The 20,930-nt window shown below is 39.4% G+C and overlaps 1 protein-coding gene across 1 annotated transcript in view; it reads left to right on the top strand.

Moving 5' to 3' along the window:
• Positions 1-18,884, top strand: part of cntn3a.1 (contactin 3a, tandem duplicate 1) — a 63,155-nt gene extending 44,271 nt beyond the window's left edge. Inside the window, exons 11-22 of the mRNA XM_070838956.1 lie at positions 5,169-5,296; positions 7,979-8,154; positions 10,591-10,708; positions 11,764-11,922; positions 12,128-12,277; positions 13,009-13,079; positions 13,476-13,710; positions 14,912-15,027; positions 15,241-15,427; positions 16,469-16,581; positions 17,522-17,690; positions 18,603-18,884. Coding sequence (XP_070695057.1) covers positions 5,169-5,296; positions 7,979-8,154; positions 10,591-10,708; positions 11,764-11,922; positions 12,128-12,277; positions 13,009-13,079; positions 13,476-13,710; positions 14,912-15,027; positions 15,241-15,427; positions 16,469-16,581; positions 17,522-17,690; positions 18,603-18,694 — 1,714 coding nt within the window. The 3' untranslated portion in view covers positions 18,695-18,884. The remainder of the gene's footprint in view (positions 1-5,168; positions 5,297-7,978; positions 8,155-10,590; positions 10,709-11,763; positions 11,923-12,127; positions 12,278-13,008; positions 13,080-13,475; positions 13,711-14,911; positions 15,028-15,240; positions 15,428-16,468; positions 16,582-17,521; positions 17,691-18,602) is intronic.
• The last annotated feature ends 2,046 nt before the right edge of the window (positions 18,885-20,930 follow it).

Raw genomic sequence — 20,930 nt, 5'->3', positions numbered from 1 at the left:
ATCAAAATGGGGCTGCTACCAGTGCTATTACAGTGGTGGCACAACACTAATCCATCCCACTGGCTCAACTAAAATACCCATAATTCCTTCTAATCTTCCAGGGATAATGTTTTCAAGGATCTGGAGCAGGGGAGAACAAATCAACTAAGAACAAGGCAGGATCTGATTAGTTAATGAAATCAAGCCGCGGTGATACCTATATCGGCTCATATCCTGGGCATGTATAACAAGATAGCTTTATAACAGGGCTGCTGTGCACTTACGCAGGGAGCTATGAGGTTAACGATAAAATGCTTACACTAATTTAATTTCACTGCTGACCACTGCCAGCAATTGTAAAACGGATATAGGAAATAGCTCTTAGGAATATTGCCTTTAGATTGAACCACTGTGTTCAAGATTGTTATGCTAAACGATATATACAGTATATTGCTTTATCATGTAATGTGAACCAATTCATAACCCTGCTACTAAAACAGCAATAGCCCTGTGGATGTGTTGCCAGTGTGCATTCCCACTGAATTAAATAAGCAGTGCTTGATAATGCAAGTCCCTAGTTATGTATTGAGTTAATTATGCTATCCTTTTTTAGTGGTTAAAATAATGTTTTTCATTTACGGTCCCTTTAGTTTTTTTGTTACTCCGTGGAGAGGCAGAGAGGCTTTTAGATTAGAGACAGTAGCTCACTTTAACACCAGCCAGTAAGGTTGAGGTAAAGTGCCTGTTTACTAGTTTTATGTCGCCCACAAATTTCCCCAATACGTTAATTGCTCCAAAGCAACCTTTTGAGAGAAAAGTGAACTAAGTGAAAGCATTTCAGACAGCTAATGTTCCTTATATCTTTATCCTGCATTGTCCCTTTGTAGCTTTGGTGAGGAGGAAGCCTGACAAAGGCTACTACACAGTTTAATGGCAAGACTTATCCCTGTGACATCTCATATCCATAACTCTTTGTTATAGTCCATTACAAAGGAAGCCCTCAGTTCAGTTAGGAGAATATACCCCCAGCTCCACGGGGAATGGGCACTGCAGAAGAGGCTAATGTATTTTAATTCTTCAAGCCTTTAAGGCGATACAGGTCATTTTTGATCATTTTGGGAAGTCTAGGCTGCCTTCAAAAGATATTTTAGAAAGGAGCGGTCAGGTTCTTCACCAGCTAAACTCCATTATGCTGTTGTGCCATTTAGAAAATAAGACTGGGGCTTCTAGTGAGGATTTGCAGGGCAAGGCATTTATCAATGGGACGATTAATTTCTAAGGATTGTGTGGGCAGGAAGTTGTTCTATAACCATGGTTAAAAGGAAGTATTAGAAATTAGTGGAATATAGTTTGATCAAATTGGCATGATTTTTTTTTTTCAGACTGAAATTAACTATTGTTATATTTTCTACTGTAGCACGAGAGGTGGAAGTAAAGCTGCAGCGAGATGAATCCATCAGAGGTGCCAGTAGAACATTTCTCTCACAACCACTGAATGCTTACCCAGTATCATAGCTTCTTTCTTTGACCAATTACTCTTTTTCTGATTGTCACACGCTTGTCAATTAAGCCTCAGCAGGATGAAAGTCTGATAACTGAAATATTAATCTGTGTACATGAGGCTTAATGGTTATTGCTTGTTTTTAATAACATTGATAACACCGGGCCAAATTAATTATTAGTTCAACAAGTAGTGTCTGTCCTCTTAGCTCGAGGGAATTCATTTTTAACAGTGTGATATTTTATTGATCCCTGTTGGGAATTTTTCTTCATGCCTGCCCCCCTCAGGGAGATCAGTGCTGGTAGAGACTCTGTTGCTTAAGGACTTCTCAGCAAGGTAGATTCTTGACTGCAGTGTGGCAGCTGAAGGATGGGCTCTGCTTCAGCTAACCTGTCCTGCCTCCTTTATTATTTTTATTCTCCAGAAATATACATATATTAAGTGATGATCAGTGAGGGGGATTGACCTTTAATTGACCCTTTTCTCCTGTATGTTGTCATCACTCTGCTGCAATGTGCTGTAGTTCTATACTTATTGTAGATTTTTCTTTAATGTTATGCTAATAACACTTTAACTCGTACTCTTAGCTGCCAACAAGTTTTGCACGATAAAAAAATGATTTAAGTATAACTTTACCCTATTTTTTAGATATTTTGGGTTCAAAATGTCTCATCGATATGAAGTTTTTTAATTGGTCCAGTAGATCACGTCACTGTGCAGCAAACGGGCTGCCGCAATGTCACTCTCCACAAATCAAAGGCGTGTTTTGGATCCAACACAGCATTTGTGTAACACAAGATAACACACAGCAACTGACCAGCAACTCCTGCGTAAAATTACTGTTTTTGTCTATGAAGTCTGGTGGCTTTAACAGCTGTTTCTGGCTAAGCAAAAATAACCTTATTGGTCTGACTCTGTAGGCATCCTTCCTGTAATGTTGAAACTTCAATCTGAGCCCGTCAATGGCAAAAGCAAGCACTTGTAGTGGACATACTTTGAGCTGCCACAAAGGATTACATTGTAGCCCGTTCACAGCCCGTTTGTGGCTTATTGAGGGGATTCACTTGACCAATTCTAAAACGTTTTATACATACCTGTCATTTTGAACCCAAAATATGTAAAAATAGGGCCCGGGTTTAAAAATAAAGATATTAGCCTTTCAGTTTTGACAATTTGCCAATTTCGATCAACAGCACAAGAACAGACTTAAGATGGGAGCGGATGTCTAATTTATGCTTGTCTGATTTATCCATTGTTCTCCCAAAATACAATGTCTTTAACATACAGATAAAAAGACAGCATTATCTTTAATGATGTTAGGACCCATCTTCTGTAATTCACAACAAATTCAGGTTGACAGACGAGCCAATTTAAGATACCTACCTCAGCCATAATTTGTAAAATGAACAGAGAAAAGACAGCTTTACTATACACAGCTTATTGCTGACGCTTCTTTACTAGGACTGACATATTTAAACAGCATTTATTTCAGCTTGTTTACTTAAGATGAGGGAAAAACTGTGACTTCTGTGTCCTCAAAACATGACAGAAGCACTGGGACACAGAAACAGAAGGAGGAGAATGCAGGAAGTAAGCAAAAACTTGAGTCACACTGTCTTAAAGGATGTGATAGATCACCTCCAGTAATTACTGAGATCTTAGGAGAGAGATCAAGGAAAATGTGTTTTCTAAACTAGCTGCACTGCTCTAATAAGAGGAAAGACAAGTGTCAAACATGAACAGCAGGTATGAAGGATAAATAATTAAGTGATACAGTTTAACATGCTAATACACATTAATATCTATCATTTTGATGAAACAAACGGGTTTGAAATGATGGCTCTGTTACTTTATCAACGCATGAATAAATCAAGTTTGCTTTTTACTTGGAGCATTCTTTGCAGCATGTGGCCAGTTTTTCACTAAAGTAAATGAAGGCTTTTTTGGCATCACAGATAAATAGAATGAATCAACCCATTTATTTTTGTTTTGTGGGCCTCAATCACCTGTGACCCTGTCATTAATTTCACTTATATCAAGTGTTTGGTTGTCCCAGGCATGTGTGGATCTCACCAAACAAGTTTCCCACTTAAATGTTTTTCATCTTTTATCCTCTATCCTTGACTCCGCTCAGAATGCACTTAGATGAGGGCAAATGAATGCCATTACGCATATGCATCCTTTCAAGTTTGCTGTACACACTGTATTCAAGGCCTTGTTGACACTGACACTGTTTTCAAGGACTCATTCTGCATATAAATCTTTTGAACGCTGCTGAAGGGGGCATCAACACTTCTAAAGTTTAATTTTTCAGTCTGTATATATTTGCCTCCTCGTGTTATGCCAGGACTTAAAATAACAGGAAAAGAAGTTCATGATTTGTAGTTATGCTTTATTACTAAAAGCACAAATGATAATTTTGTGATTGTTTGAGTTAATTATGAGGAATTAAGAGAAAAAAAAAAACTCTTGGATTAATGTGATTGTTGCTGTGAGATGAAAAAGAGGTTTTTAGAAGAATCATGAAAGTCCTAATACAAAAGACAACTCTACGACATGAGTAGATACAATGGAAACCATATGCACTCTATTGAAGCAGTGCTTTGTTGCTGACTTGTCTGTTATATTTGGCTTTACGTCACTCAAGCACCTTGTTGAATGCTGATGTAGCAGCAGTACTCTCTCTGCCAGAGTCTGTCAGGCTTGACTGATGACACCAGCAGATGAAATGAGAATCTCAGTAATTTGGACTCACTGGTGCAATCTGTCATAGAGGTTTAACTTCCTTTTGTTACCACGCAGCCACTCAGGTCAAATTGGTTTCTCCGTATACACAAGGCTCAGTTGGATTAAATCCAAGAACTGGCTCGTCTGGATCTTAGCAGTAGCTGTTGTGTATACTTTTACTGTTTACTCTGATTTATCAAATTTGTCCAGGTTAGAAATTAACAGCCTCAGACCTCTTAGTAGTCATTTCATGTTATTATGTATGAGCTCAACAATTCTATGAACTAAGTGATACCAATGACCAAAATTACACATTTAATTGACATTTTTTGGGCTTTAGATCTGTTAATGATGTTTTGGGCACAGTCTTTTGGCATCATGCCGTATTGCCTTACTCCTTAACTGTGTATTTAGGCTGAGGTGCCTTAAACATCATGTAGCACCGTTATGCACGGGTGCTGAATTAACTATTTTAGGTGCACATAGTACAGCATATGTGAATTTCTTAGGCAACAGCCAAATATTTTGGGAAATCATGTTCCTATTAAATTTCAGTGTATTCATGTCTGCTGAAGCAATTTTCAGCAAGCAACATAACTTATGATAAGCTTATACAGTGTGAGTAAATTAGTCTATAACATTCAGTTATTTAGAATCCTCCTTTTTATCCCTTTGAACCCATTAAGTGATCTTGCACTGTCTTATCAACTCAGTGCTGAGAAATCAAACTGTAAGTCTTCACACTGATCTTCTCCTTGTGTCACGCTAAAGCACAGGGAGCCAATTAAAATTTGCTGAGATAAACTCCAGGCTAAAGTTGAAATGCTTTAGGACACTGGACTTGCTCAATTAGAATAGATTTTTATGCACTTTGAATATATGTACAAAATGCCTGCCACGCAAGTTCCACAAGAAGAGCTGTATTGTTTGTACTCAATGCATAAACTCTTTTCACCTACAGAGTTACTGTGTTGGATAATGGAAGCCTTCGGATTTCCAATGTGAGTAAAATGGATGCTGGACTCTACACGTGTGTAGCCAGAAACCAGTTTGGAGTAGCGAGCAGTGCTGGCAGCCTTTTGGTTAAAGGTAAGATATTATTCTCTCGACTTGGCTTCAAACACTGCTCTGGCTGGGTATTGCTTTTCTTTTGTTTATTTTATTCCATTAGCTGTTTCCCGGGCAAGAACCGCTCCTATGCTAGATCTACATACAGCAAATAATACAGCCAGAATGAAAAAAAGTTCAATTGCATCAACACCAAGCATGTAATATTCAAAACATGTATAGTTTGTTTGCTTTCTGTCATGTATTTTAGGAATGGGATTGTAGGTATTTGTTCAAATCTTTCATGAAATCTATTTGAACCTCAGGCATCTTGCAGGTTTTGTTATCCAGCCCCTGTGATAAACTAACACATCATTTATGGTTGTCAGTATTTTTGAGGAACACAAAACAAATGATCTGGCAGTCTACACAAGAGCTGTGAGACACAGCCGACCCGAGCTGCATTTGAAATTAACCAACAGTGACCCTCAGTGCACACCTGATGAACAAACAGTGAAGCCGAGCCGCTATTAAAGACTACCCTCGTCTTACCTGGCAGAAATACCGTCCAATTAGTTTATTGGCAGTGGCTGGAGGAAGCGGGACATGAGCCTCATTGCATTCATGTGCCTCAATGTTTAATTCATACTTTTTTTGCACGATGGCTCATAGCCATGCTCGGTTTGTTTAAGATTTCAATCCATTCAAATCACACACTTCTGCAGTGCAGTGAATTTTCTAGGTCTTTCTAAAGAGCGGAGTCAACAACAGTGCTCTATTAAAATGCCTTTTGGTGATTCCTCTTCACAAGAATTTTGAATTGCAAATTGGCTTGCATAGAAGCCCATTTTTTTCCCCCACAGCCTCTTTGCATGTACGAATGGAGCTGTTACACAGTGTACTGTATACACGCATGTGTGAGTATTTATAATGTTGGTTAGAGCTGAAATGTAAATTATATATTTGCTCAAATGGTGTACTCAAGTATAAATTCAAGGACCTACACAAGCACAGAACTGCAGAACAAGGTTTAACAATTTAGATTTTCTTAAATGATTTTGCATTGTGAGTTTAATCTAGTCACCATTATGTTACCAGCTACTACTTCTGCAGGTCAGTTTATTACTGATGAAATGCTAAAAAGAAACATTGTTGACAACGAATAAATGCAATTATGTTATTTAGGGCAACAATGATAATTTCCATTATTGATTACTTTGAAGATTATCTTTTCAATTAATTGGTTAATGTTAGGTGTATAAAATGCCATCAGAACTCCCCAGAGCCTAAGGTAATGTCTGCAAACTTCAAAACCCAAATATATTTGATTTATAATGATTTCAAACAAAGAAAAGGAAGGAAGTCCTCATATTTTTAAACAGGAAACAGTAAGTATTTGACATTTTTTATGTAAGTAAATGGTTAATCAAATAAAAAAAACTTCATTAACTAATTGTTTCATACCTAAATACAATTTAAGGCAAGAACTTGTGAATATTAAACCTTGACTGTGCTCGTTTTCAGGGTTCTCAACACGGTTTGCTTTCTATCCTACTGTCTAGTTAATTGGAGTTAATTGAATTTCACCCTCAAATCATTCCTAAGATTCCACCTGAAGTTGACGTCAGCTACCACTTCATCCAAGACCTGTTATTTTGACTTCCCTGAACCTCGGGTTTGCTATTTAACTTAAACTGCCTCAGAATGCAGATATTTGAGCAAAACAACACATCCCAGCAATTCTTATGCTAATTTAAATGGCAACATTAAAAACCAGCATAAATCTTAACAATAAAAAAACCATATGGTCGTATGCGAAATATACTATCACTCTATAGGTTTACTGAATGAGAAGTGCCATGCACGGAGCACACTGCAGGGAACGAGGGAGCCAATTTGTGATTTTCCTTCCAGTCATAACAGGAAATGAGCGTGACGGCTTTGCAATCGGAAACAGAAAGTTTTACCCCCCTCATTTTGCATCTTACGTTAAACTTTCCTAAGACTCACCTGGAATGCATCGCCATGACCAGGTCGGTTCTCCTTAGGGTCTGTGAGATAAACAAGCTGGCTTGTTTTGACAGAGCTGAATATAGACCTTTACTCCCCCTGACATGCTGCATTGGCTTGTCTGTCCAGTAGATGGTTATGACATGCATGCATAATTCACAGTGGACTGGTTAATGGCCATCTCAGCCTGTGCTATATTCTCTGCACTGCGCTGCTGTTGAATGAGACACCCAGCCGAGACGGACCGAAGATTATGTTGATGCGCACCACGCTGAGGATGAAATAGGATGGCTTTTTGTCTCGGCACAAACAGCCAAATTACAGACTCGCGTCTGACCTGCCGTAATGGTTGAGTTTTTCCTCCCATTTGTTTGTTTTACTTCCTTTTTTGTCATTGTTTAGTGATATATAAGACCATACTGATTTATGAAACTCAAAGAAAGAGATGCAATATAAGCTCCCTGGCTGACACAAAAGTAATTTATCTTGTTTGGTTAACATCTGGGATAGAATTTGACAGAGGAAAGGATTTGTTTTGGAGTGTGACATGTTTTTGCAATTATTTCTCAATGTTCAGGGAACATAAAGAAATAAAAAAGAAAAGCTAGCTGGAAGAAGAGTATAACTACACATACTGCAGACAGTCTGGAAAAGCTATATCTGCTCTGACAGAGGAAATCCACTCTCTGCTAATATAGTGCTCCATGTTTACAGAGCCAACTGTGATCACCAGCCCAGCAGGTCATCTGGACGTGACCGTGGGTGAGAGCATCGTGCTGCCCTGCCAGGTATCTCATGACCCCACGCTGGAGCTCAAGTTCACCTGGTTCTTCAACGAGCAGCTCATCCACTTTGGAAGCCACTGGGCGTATTTTGAAAAAGTTGGTGGGGTAAGTGCAAGTCTTATGCAACACTGTCTTCAGGGTAAGGATGAGGGAAAGACTGATGTTCTGGCCTAGAAGTTGCACATGATTATCTACCTCACATTACATACATTTAAATTGCCATTGAACTCTTCATTATGACGGAATTATAGAAAATATTGTTGTGGGGGCCAAGTAGCATTCCCTTAGATAAAAAACGTATATGTCTTCATGACAAATTGCACGTTTCCACTTGACTTCAGCATCTGAAGACTAGGCTTAAAGGCTTAAAGCAAAGTGTGAATAGACACTCTCTATATACTTTTTTTATAGATGGAATTTAACACATATGCAGTAGTTCAAAGTGACTCATAAGGAATTGAGCTATTTGAACATTACAATGATCATTAACACGTTTACATCTCCATTTTTCTACAGCTTGGTTTCAGCTTCGTCTTTAAAGGAGCAAAGTATTGGAACGCTGGAATTCATAATGAATCAAACAGATTATTTTTTCCTGTTTTGTGACTGAATAAGAGGGCTCTATGTTTGCCTGTTCTGCTTGTTAATAACACCTCCTCCATTGACAAAAGCAACAACCATGGAATTCATTATGCAATGCTCAGCCATGCATTACATTTGATCATCTAACACCAAATATTTTTTCTATTTTAATTAGGAAAAGCAATTATGAGGTGTTGACTTCTTGGCTTCTTTATCACCTCTTGTTGTTTTTTTTGCATTTGGCATGATCATTAACACCAACAAGAACTTTATAATTGCCTTTAGCCTGTGGTTCATTTAAACGCTTGAATCCTCCGCACTGATCCCCCACTGACATGTTGTGGTAGCTATTATTGACATATTGATGGTGGACAGCCACATTACGAAAGAGTTCTCTGTGAGCAAAACAACATTTTACAGTTTGTTTTTTTTTTGTTGTTGAGTGCAGTCTGTGACGTGGTTTTCACTATTGATGGTGTAGGCTGAGAGAGAGCTCAAGGAGAATAAATCTTTAGATGTAGGCATCATGCATGTAGCTATTGTAAGTACTGCTCCCCTAAATGTTTGAATTTTAGTGTTGGATTTTACTCTTCACACCCTCAGTAATATTTACTAAATGCTCTGATATCTGCTACTAGAGAGTGTATGCTGAAGTGTTACATTTGCAACATCATATGGTTGTAATGTTATATATGTATATGTATATATGTGTGTGTGTGTGTGTGTGTGTATATATATATATATATATGTGTGTGTGTGTGTGTGTGTGTATGTATATATGTATATATATATATATATACACACACACACACACACACACACATACATACATACATACATACATACATACATACATACATACATACATACATATATATATATATATGTTCAAACCTACCATTGAAATGATGACACAGGGTGGAAAAGATTAAAAACCCTGCCGCTGGTAGTCTGCTGCTAGAAAACATATTGCATACTGCAAATGTTGAACAGTATGAGAACTGTATGCCTCCTGTGATTGTTATAAAGATGTATAAAATGATGGGACAAATGGTGTCTGTCTGTAAAAATGTTTATCTGAAAGCTTATTACTTACTTAGAACTGAGATGAAAAGGTTATTGAACGCTGCATTGGCAAACCCCAGTGAAACACAGTCAGCTGTTTTAGTGAGTTGAAAAACCTGAACATTACTGTAGATCTTTGTAATTATCTGATATTGCTGTTTGTTGTTGGGTGAGTTTTTGTCATGTAACCTAACACCCCATAAGTCATAACACGTCAGCCTTACAACCATAGCAGTTGCGCTGCCATGTGCCATTTACCTTTTATTCCATTACTCTATGTCTAATAACCACACGACATAAAATTACTCTATTTTTTAGCACTTCTTACTACTCCACTTGATTTAATAAGCAAGCTTAGAGGTTCTCTTTTCTTGCTGTATATAAAATTTGCCAGAGTGAGATGTGACACATTCCATCCGCAGTTATATTATTTTAATGATGGCAGGGAGTTTCAAAGAGTGAATGACTTGCAGCAACTGAATTTTTATCTCTAAAATGTCCCTGATTATACATCAAAGTAATTATCCAGTCTCATCCTGTTTCACAGTCCCTTACTTTCAAAGATAAGACATCAACTTAACATAAGCTCTAACTTTATAGTTCAAAGCTACTAATACATTTGGCATTGAATGGCTGTCTGCAGAGTAAATGGAATCAGAGTGAATAAAGGGGATAGAGCTGAAAGAAGCTTTTTAATTCCTCACAATGAACCATCCTCATAAATGATCAAAAAAAACTTTCACACAGTCCTTTGGTGCGTCCCTGGACTGTGTTACCTTTCTCCTCCATAATGTAATAAACTGAATGGCAAAAAAAATCATTGTGACATTGCACTTGCTTTGTGGCCCTTTTAATTCATTTGGAAACTTTAAAATGTTTTTGTTGTTTCGACAGCGCTCAGCTGGTGACATCATGATCCGGAACATTCAACTAAGGCATGCTGGGAAATATACCTGTGCCGTTCAGACAAAGGTGGACAGTGTGTCTATTGCCACCGATGTGGTGGTCAGAGGTAAAGATGTTGTCCTGCGTTAGGAGTAGTGATGGCGTGTGCACACATTTCCATCTATAGCCATAGCTGACATGCACCTCCTTAGAAATTTAAAGACATATCAGAGCCATAGCCGCTGTGGAGATACCAGACAAAGTCTCAATTATCTTCTATATTTCATCTTTTGTAGTTGTACACATTTAGCAATTTCTGCCACAAACCCTCTGCTAGCCACCAATGCCACTCTCTTTCACAGTGAATGAAAGAATGTGAACACAACTACAATAGCTGGCTTCATGGCAATAGTCTCCTTTTATGTAGCGAAAAAAGCAAACCTTCCCATTACCACTCTACTGGATATCACAATGCGAATAGAAGAATGTGAACAAATTCACTGTCTGGTATGTAATTAAAGTGTGATATAGCCCGACAATGAACGCCATATCCATACAATTCCTATGTTGGAGGCGCAGTTTGTGGGATTGCCGAGCACTGTGATGTAGACACACAGTAAGATCCCAGCTTTGTCCTCCCACATGAACCCCCTTGTATGACAGTATCCAATATCTACCAGCATCTACTTATGTCTCTTCATCACAGGTGTTAGATGTTCATGAGTTGTGAATAGTTTTACCTGGGAGTGATTTTCTCGCTGTGATTGTTTCCTTTCAATCTTTAGAGGAGGTTAAACTATCTAGTCATTCTCAAAAAAAGATCAGGGAAAAAATTTTTTTTTTTTTTGCAACAAAAAATTGTACGCTCTCTTCTTTCTTATCCGGTTAATTATCACATGACCCCTTGAAAATACTGCTGTAGGGCATGTTGTGATCTTTTAGTATTTGCTAGATTATACAACTATGACATGCACTTTATGCCACCAATGTAACATGGGGAGAGGTTGTAGGTTCAGTATTGCACTCGCTTTCTAATTTCTCTTTCTTTTTAATCAGAATGATACATCACCTCTAAACATGGTCCACCCACTCTGTATCTCCTCTCTTCTGCCTCATGTCTTCATTAATCTCTGCAGTATGTATCATCCTGTGTGAGTGAACTATGACTAATTATCCTTCCAGGTCCCCCAGGGCCCCCTGTGGACTGTCTGGTGACTGAGATGACAGAGACCACTGCCTCTCTGTCCTGGGGACCCGGGATGGACAACCACAGCCCCATCCTCAGCTACACAATCCAGGCCAGAACGCCTTTTTCTCTCGGGTGGCAAGCTGTAACCGCTGGTAGGCTGTTATCATCTAACAGTCTGCGTGTAGGTTGTGTGAATGTGAAGTTTATTGAGCTGGTATAAAAGAGTGAGGGTTGCGTGGCTGGTTTCCTTTTCAAACACATGAAATGACAGTAAATAACACATCACCAGAATGGCTAACTTTCAGCGGCAGACCTCGCAGGGCTTTGATGAAAGGTTATTTCTGTGATGTCTCTCAGTTCCTGAGCTGCTCGGGGGAAAGCAGCTGTCAGCCACTGTCATTGACTTGAGTCCCTGGGTGGAGTACGAGTTCAGAGTCCTGGCAACCAACAGTATAGGAACGGGAGAGCCCAGCAAACCGTCTAAAAAGACCCGCACCAAAGAAATGCGTATGTATAAGAAGCTCCTTACATTTCCTCTGCTGCCAACAGTAAAACAAATAGTTTGTAAATTATGCTCATTATATGTAGAATGATCTGACTTCAGGACAGCAATTGTATCCCTTCAAAGAACATTATTGTACCTGTGTATTTCAGAGAATTTTCTGCTTCCTCAAGGCAGCTTCAGTCAGACAGTTTCACCTGCGCGTGTTTGTGTGTGTGTAGAAAACAAGTTCTCTTTAAGGCAGCGCTTAGAAAATGCATATGTTATATATACAGTATGTTTGGTTCAGAACCGACATGCATCACATTTTGTCAAAGAAAGGGATTAAAAAGAGGCTTAGAAAGTTTTACAAATGTGTAAATATGTAGGAGTACATATTTACACCCTACAACCCTACAGCCAGTACATATTGTTTTTTTTTGGGGGGGGGTGTATGTACACACACATACAAGTACATGTCTTGAAATGACAAACCGATAAGAGGCCCCTGGCCAGTTCTTTATGGGCCCATAAGGTGTCTGGATTTGAAGTGGTTCTATCCACTGCGATGCTAAATCGATGGAGTACTCTTTAAAGTATGAATTTAAGAAAGGTCTGAGTCTTGAAAATGTCAAACGTGGTCAATTCCAACAACTCTCTCCATGTAATCGTAAAGAAGACTCCATGATTTCATTTTGAATCATAGGCACTTGAACATATAAAAGTGGTACTTCTAACACTGTGTTTGATCTCTTAGTTTGCAGAGTGACTCCGGCCAGGGTGAACGGCGGCGGCGGTGGACGTTCAGAGCTGGTCATCACATGGGAGGTAAACTTGTACTTACATATATTAATGCTTTGTTTGAATGAGTAGATTTTTTTTTTTTGTTCATGTGCAATGTCCAAATACATAATTGAAACAGATTTTAATTAAAATCTGAAACCTTTAATTAAAATCTTAAACCTTCACTTCATTAGTTCATTTCTGAAGGACCAAACATGATGGGTAAAGAATAACTCTCCAGTTCATTTGTGATAGTTCTGCTTTATTTCTCCTCAGTATTAAAACACTTGAGTATATGCAAGGCTTGCAAGTACAGCACTACTCTCAGCATTATTCCTCTAAGTGTCTGAATCCATGCATAGCTACATTTCTTTTAGGTATTAATATCTTTAAGATCAGTCATCTTGAGTCATTCCTCTGAGTCATCTCATACCTCCTTAGCCTGTTCCTGAAGAGCTGCAGAGCGGTCCAGGCTTTGGCTACGTGGTGGCTTTCCGCCCACTTGGGGCACCGGGCTGGATGCAGGCTGCTGTCACGTCCCCGGACGCCTCTAGATATGTCTTCAAGAATGAGAGCATCCCTCCGTTCTCCCCTTACCAAGTCAAAGTCGGGGTTTACAACAACAAGGGAGAAGGCCCTTTTAGTCCAGTGACCACCATTTACTCTGCAGAGGAAGGTGGGTATCAATACAAACATACAGGAAAGCATGTGTTAACTGAACTCTGGGAATCTACAACGCTAACAGTGCCAGTGATTACACACATGCTGCACCAACAGATCAGAATAGTTTCAATCTTATATTTATTTGTTTTCATTTTGATTCCAGTTTAGATATTTGTCATGTTAAACACCCACTGCATAAACAACAAATGGAGCCACAACGCTCTAGTTAACACTTTGTCAACTTTCACTGGAAAATGTTCTTTTTAGCATGGTTTGAGTCCAAAATCCTGTTTTCAGACAAAGTGAAAGACTGTGAAAACATATTTTCATAATAATCTTTCTCCCTATGATGGATGTGGTCCTCCATGAGCCTTTTCTGTCAAAGTTAGAACAGTTGTGTTATTTCACACTGTGTGTTTTCCTGAGCACTTCTCACTGGTTTGAAGTCGGCAGGGCTCTCGTGGAAAAAAGGTGATACTCTCATGCACCAAATGGGATCCACCAATATTTGAAATGAAATTTGGGGACAGTCGCTGGGTCGTTTGCTGCTGTTGAGACAGCGCTGTCAGTCTAATCTGATCAAACCGCACCCCCGCGGTCTGATGAGGAAACTCTAATGTTGTGTTCAGCGGATAAACGAATGCCTCATAGCTTCTTGCAGGCAGTGGTGGTAGTAGCAGGTTTTGCTTTGTCACTTACACAAACAATAGAATAATGAAAAAAAACCTGGCCACAAAAGCTGAGGGGTAATTATTTTTTATGCCCAAGTTATTGTAACAAAAGAGCCACAAAACCTGATTATTCTCCAAACATGCTCATCCTATTCTGTAATATCTTGTAAATACGTGCACGTACAGGAATATCTTCAGTTTCTGGCAAAGTAATTAAAGGAGCTTTTGTTATTAATATATTATCAATATTTATATAATAAACAACAGGCATTCCTAATTTTTTACATTTTTGTAATGAACCTGCTGGGGATCATGGTCTTTGCAAGACCAAGTTAAGTTTTCATATCATATTTTTGAGTGATGCGAATTCTGGTAGAAAATATTTATTTTCCTGCACTTCACTTTGGAGCACTCACTCCTTCTTGCCCAGTGGTAGGGATGGGTTGGATGGGGCTACTGTATATTCAATAAGTCATGCTGTGGATGTGGGTGTAGTGAATCCATGTCTCCCTCCTCATGCGGACTATCCTGTGTGCCTTTCAGAGCCCAGCAGAGCTCCAGGGAGGCTGAGGGCGAAGAGTGTATCGGCGTCCGAGGTAGAGGTCACCTGGAAGCCACTGGCTTGGAGCAACAACCGCAGACGCATCCTGGGCTACGAGGTCAAACCAACACATGCCCACACAATAGGAATTTTACAAATATAGTGAACAGTGCCAAAAGCTACTGGCTATTTCATTAGATAACAATGCACTGAACTTTCAAATATTCATTCACAAAGTAAACTAAAGTATATGAGATGGATTCACAATTGTACAATTGCAGATGGATGTAGCTGATTGTGTATAATGCTTGTATTTGTTGTGTGTTTTTAGTTGCAGTACTGGGGTGAGAGGCAGAAGCAGGACACAGCCAGTGTGATCAGGACAGTGGGGAATAAAACTTCAGTACTTATCAGGGACCTGGAGGGCAGAAGTACCTATTACATGTCCCTGCGGGCTTATAACAGCGCTGGAGTGGGTCCGCAGAGCAGCATAGTCAATGTCACAACCAAGAAACCACGTAAGGGCTCTCAACATATTGTGAGGACTGACTGTGTCTTTTTTCACATCGTCCTTTGTTTTAGTGCCCGGTCCCTTTGGTATATATTTCACTTCACCAATTAGAGTGAACGTTGGGAATATTCGCTACACAAGAGCGCCGTACAGCGAATGTACAGAACAGTTATCATATCACACCTTTGAGCGATATGATATACAAATTCCGGTGACTCCATGCACTCACTCCTCATCTCACAGCGGTATGGAGAGATTAGATGGAGCTGCAGTATATTCAATAAGTCATAATGTAGATGTGGGTGTAGTGAATACTTGTCTTCCCAACTCCTGGCCGGGGGACCTTTTGCTGTATGTCATATCTCTATCTCTCTTACCACACATTTCCTGTTGCTGTCAAAATAAAGGCAAAAAACGCCAAAAGAATCATCTTTAAAAATAAAAATCTGTTATTTTTACATTCAGTGTTTCTCATCAAAATTCTAAAACATTCATAACGTATTTGCAAATCCATTTTTTTTTAACTGCTATGTTTACAGCCATGTTTACATTGGGGCACATTGCTTACTGTAGGTTCCTAGCATCTTACCAAAGTGAGGGGGGATTATAAAAGCCCTCCTTTCATTTGATAGACATGTCTTTGATGTAAATGAAGTTTAATTTATGGTCACACTGGATGATCTGACATGCAGGCATAGCTGTAAAATGATGGGATGTTTCCTGCTGCGAGATTTCCTATAAACATTGGTTAACTCCTCCTCCTAACGTGTCACCCAGTAAGATGTGAAGCGTCTCATATTCATATAGGCTAATATAAATGATCACAATTATAATACATCTGTTACACACTCGCATGTCGCCCTCCCCACAGCCAAACATAAAACTGTTCGAGTCACTGCTCACCACTAACAGTGGGATGATGAACTGATAATGAGAAATCTCCTTCATGCTGAGTTGGTTCTGGACTTCAATGTTTATTGACTGGGGCGCTTGTTGTTTTTCTCCCTCCTCTTCCTCTCCTTCTCCTACTCCCCTCGTCCTCCTCCAGCGCCCAGTCAAGCCCCGGTCAAAATCATGTGGAACACTTCCAACTCCAAGGTCATCCTGAGGTGGGACCAGGTACACGCTCTGGAGAATGAGTCAGAAGTCACGGGATATAAGGTAAAAAAGACAGTTGTCCACTTCTCCACTAGAGCACTTTAACGACACTTGCTGCAGCCTTGACAAGTTAATGGTTTTATAGATGTAAAGTAACAGAAAATGACAGACTATCACATGGTCCATTTACTCCATATGAGTACACAGATTTTGCTGATAAGTAAGGAAGCATGTAAACCTCTCCCGGTGCTGTTAACTGCATTTAATTTGTTACAGCACACCATGTTTTCAACATTTCATAGATTCAAGGTGTGGAAATTAATTAAATTTTGAAGTCCTCCACCACTTGCCTACATTCCTTAAAATAACAAGCCCTTGAAAACCCACATCCTATTATTTTTAACCACATAATTTCAGCCACACACAAAAATGTACAACTTTCCTGATGGTGGCTCAAGGCAAAGTCATTGTAGTGAATACATACGTCCAGATTGTGACATTTGACTTGTCATGGCAGCATTATATGCATAATACATATTTCGATGATTACTTTAGAGATTGTATTTCAGGTTGTTTGACTAAAACTGGGAAGTCACCTGCAACGGCTTCACATTAGCCTCACTACATTATATAGGTCTCCTGAAAGTGGGGCTTACTGTATAGTAATGGACGGATGCATCCACAGTGAGATCCAGAGTCAAGCTGCAGCTGAAAAATCAGGATTGATATGTCTCTACATTCTCCCTTATCTCCGCTCCGTCTCCTCTGGTGGTCCAACACAGTCATGCGCAGATATCTACAGTAAGATAAATCCTTGTTAGCTTCAGAGGCGGCACATTACAACTCATGGAGCTGTCTGAAAGAAACAAGAGGTAGAACTCAGAGTTTCTTGTCGATGCATCAACCAGAACACTCTGAAATCACTTCTGTGCTGCACCGTATTCTGAGTGACTTCATGCCATGCCTTACACTGTTATCATCTTTCCCTGTGTGCGTCCCGCAGGTGATGTACAGCCAGGACAAACACAGCCGTCCCAGTGTGGTGGAGACCAACACCACCTCCTTGGAGCTTTCGCTGCCGGTCAACCAGGACTACGTCATCCAGATTAAACCCTTCAGTGAGGGAGGGGAAGGCAGCAGCAGCCGCCAGATTACCATCCCCAAGATAGCAGGTGGGACAGTGCTGAGATATGAAACATGAAAATGATTTCTATGTCCGCTTGTGAAACATCACTGCGAAAACAAGTGAATTCAGTTGAGTTAGTTTCGAGTCAAAAAAATCAAACTGGAAGCACCCATACACTGGTGCTTAGAGCATATGTGGAATTATTTGTGTCCACTTTTCCTCAACTTCTCATGTCTGCCTAGATAGTTTTGTACTTTCTAAGACATTTTCTCTGAAGTCCGAGAGAAAGACAGTGTTGCTAATAATCAAAGACCAGCGAGTGAGTGTAAAAAGAATACTGTACTACTCTAAACACAACATGTTCCTTTGCTGTGTTGCATTTTGATCTTTGGAGGCTGCCGCCTGTAGATAAATTGGTATCTCTGACTCTCCTATGAGGTTTTTTTTTTTCCCCATTAAATGCCGGTTCAAAATAGCGAGCCTTCAAATAAGTCCTTTCTCTTGAGACTTAGTATGAATGTTGTGTTCACAGTTGTCTTAACAGTAAAATACTGTCTATTATCCACAGACTGAGAAATATATATCATCAAACCAAAAAAATGGGCTCAGACATGCAAAAAATACCCCCAGAAGCTGGTTGTGGATTTTTTTCTTCAAATCAAACGGTGTCTGTGGCTGCGCCCATCCCATATGTCCACACTCTTGCTCTTTGAAAGTCAGATTGACCCACGATTGAGCACAGCGTACCAGTGCCATCTATTGATATAGCTGTGTAATCACACTGCGCTGTAGTACTTTGTCTGACATCTTATCACAGTAATAAAAGACAGTAAGAGTTCATACTTAAGTCGTGTTTACAGAGAAGTTTTATGGGATTTTATTCATTTCTAGACCACACCAGACACTAAGGCTACAAGACCAAACACCTATTTAATTTTGATTTGCTTATGTATTTCAGGCTCCTTAGCTGTCGGAGCAGCCCCCCAGTCTTTGGCGTTTCCCTTGGTCAACCTTGCAGCATTAATCCTCACAGCCAGGACTGTACTATGACAAACATCTGCAGGAACCAGGCGCTACGGCTGCTTATTACGCGGAGAAACAGCAGGTCAAAGACATCAAGAGGCTGACAGCCACTTTTCCACCTGCTCCCTTCCCTGCCCTACTGTGTCTTTCCTCTTCTTTCTAAAAAGATCTCTTTGTGAGGAAGATTATTTTCCTCCATCTTTCTAAAGGAGTTACTGAAAGGAACTGGCTCTTTCAGAAGTTGCTTTTATGGAACTGAAAGGACACATGACTCGATAGTCTCTTTGAAGACGTTTCTTTCTTTGCTCTCTTCCAAACACTGGATATTCTCAAATGGTTTAACCTTGGAGGCCCAGTGGTGTTTGATGCACAATAGGATGTGTACATGTTTTCTCTGTCGGACTGTGCAGGTTCTGTTTAACGGATGTATGTACCTCTGGACTTTTCTGTCTTGGATGATGGGATTTTATCATAACTGGGGATGGAGGAGACCTAAAGCCCTTACATAGCTCATATTTATGTGAGTGACGCTAATTTGAAGCTTGGTTGAAAACATGAAATGAAGTAATTTTCTTCCTCTCTTTGGACTGTCTTTGGGATATTTCCTGCAAGAAGGAAAACTCTTACTAATCCCTGCCCGAAACAGGGAGCTAAGCCTCATTGCTTTATGACAGACAAGAATTTGGGACCTTTGTAACTTTGCCTAAATTTTATTCATGCTTTTATGTTACGCCACATTACATCAAAACCTCAAAGTTGCCATGAAACTGACTGTAACCAAAGGTATTGAGCCAACAAGGTTCAGTTCCACCTGTTGTATCATTGTGAGAAATGCAGCGTGTACGCCCCCAATATGGCTTTCAGTATAAACAGCAGGCTTGTGTTGATTAATTGATGTCTTACCTTCCTCCCTTATCCATGGTAAGTGTGTAACAAAGGCACACTGAGCCGTGTTGTCACACACTGTATGTATGAAATCCTCAGGTCCCAAATGAGCCTTAAGTCTTATGATTATTATCCATGTTGTTATTATTCAAGAGACGTTTTATTTATTTTCCTCTTCTGTTTATCCGCATTGTATTTAGGCTCTTTCATGCTATAATTTATGAATAACTGACCTTATTGGATGGTACGTTGAGATTTTTCACTTTTGTTACTGCTTAGATCATATTTTTGGCCGTTTTGGGCTCAGAAACAACATGCCTTTCTCCTATGTCTTTCATGATGAGCATTGTAATACAGTACAAGTGGCAGTGATTACTGACTTTTCTTACACAGCTTTCAAAGTAGGGATGGTATTTTACTGTCAGCTGCTGTTTGGCAAGAGATTGGTCAGTGTCTGTACCTATGTTGCTTAGGATGTCTGAATGGAAAAACCTGCTTTTAATAAACATAATGCCATTTTCTTCATTTATTTTCTTTGATGTCAGACGAGGCCAAAAGGTTGTGCCTCGTAAGGTAAAGCTATTTGAAGTAAAGCTCCTATGGTCACACTTCGCAAAAAGCTAGAAAGTGGATTTTTTTGTCAAGGTGAAGAATAAACCTTTTATATAAATGTAAACTAGTAGAGACGCATCCTAAAGGCTGAGTTTCACATGTGTAGAGGAGCTTCAACCCATTTTCTCTCCACTAGAACTGATTTAATTCTTTGTTTGGGGTTTCTTTTGCATGAAAAAACTCACTTTGAGTGTTTCTACAATATTCCATCCAAGTAAAGATCAGGGATTGAGTTGCCAATTTCATAATGTAAATTTTAATCTCTTAAGTTTAGGGTGATTGTCACAACTGCTTCAAATCACAGCGAGAAAAGAAAGTAGCATCTTTTCTCTCTTATCCTTCCGTGGATGCTCATCAGTATTTTGAAAATAGATACTCATGAGTATAATCAATATTTGAATAGATATACCTGTAAACTCTCAAAGTTTGTTTGGCGCTCCTCACACTCACTGCCCCCACAGGGAGGAGAGCATCAATGCTGAGTTTCTTCAGTTGTTTTAGTTTATATGATGCATCCTTCTGACTTTGAGCTTCAACACTTTCCAATCATGCCTCTATAATGACTGCGTTTAATTCCAAAAAGCGATGGGGCAGGATATCGGTGAGTTTTAACTACATTATATAACTCCCCTGTCATTGAAGTAATGGTCCTGGAGGTTCAAGTATAATGACAGATTATGTGAACCTGTATGTATGAATTGAAACGTTTTAGCTGTGAGATGCATCTGCAGCCTCTTTAAATAATGCTTACAAACACCTTACATTT

This window comes from Pempheris klunzingeri, chromosome 11, assembly GCF_042242105.1.
Source record: "Pempheris klunzingeri isolate RE-2024b chromosome 11, fPemKlu1.hap1, whole genome shotgun sequence".
NCBI classification, from domain to species: Eukaryota; Metazoa; Chordata; class Actinopteri; order Acropomatiformes; family Pempheridae; genus Pempheris; species Pempheris klunzingeri.
The sequence above is the reverse complement of the archived record's forward strand: the minus strand, read 5'-3'. Positions and strand labels throughout refer to the sequence as shown.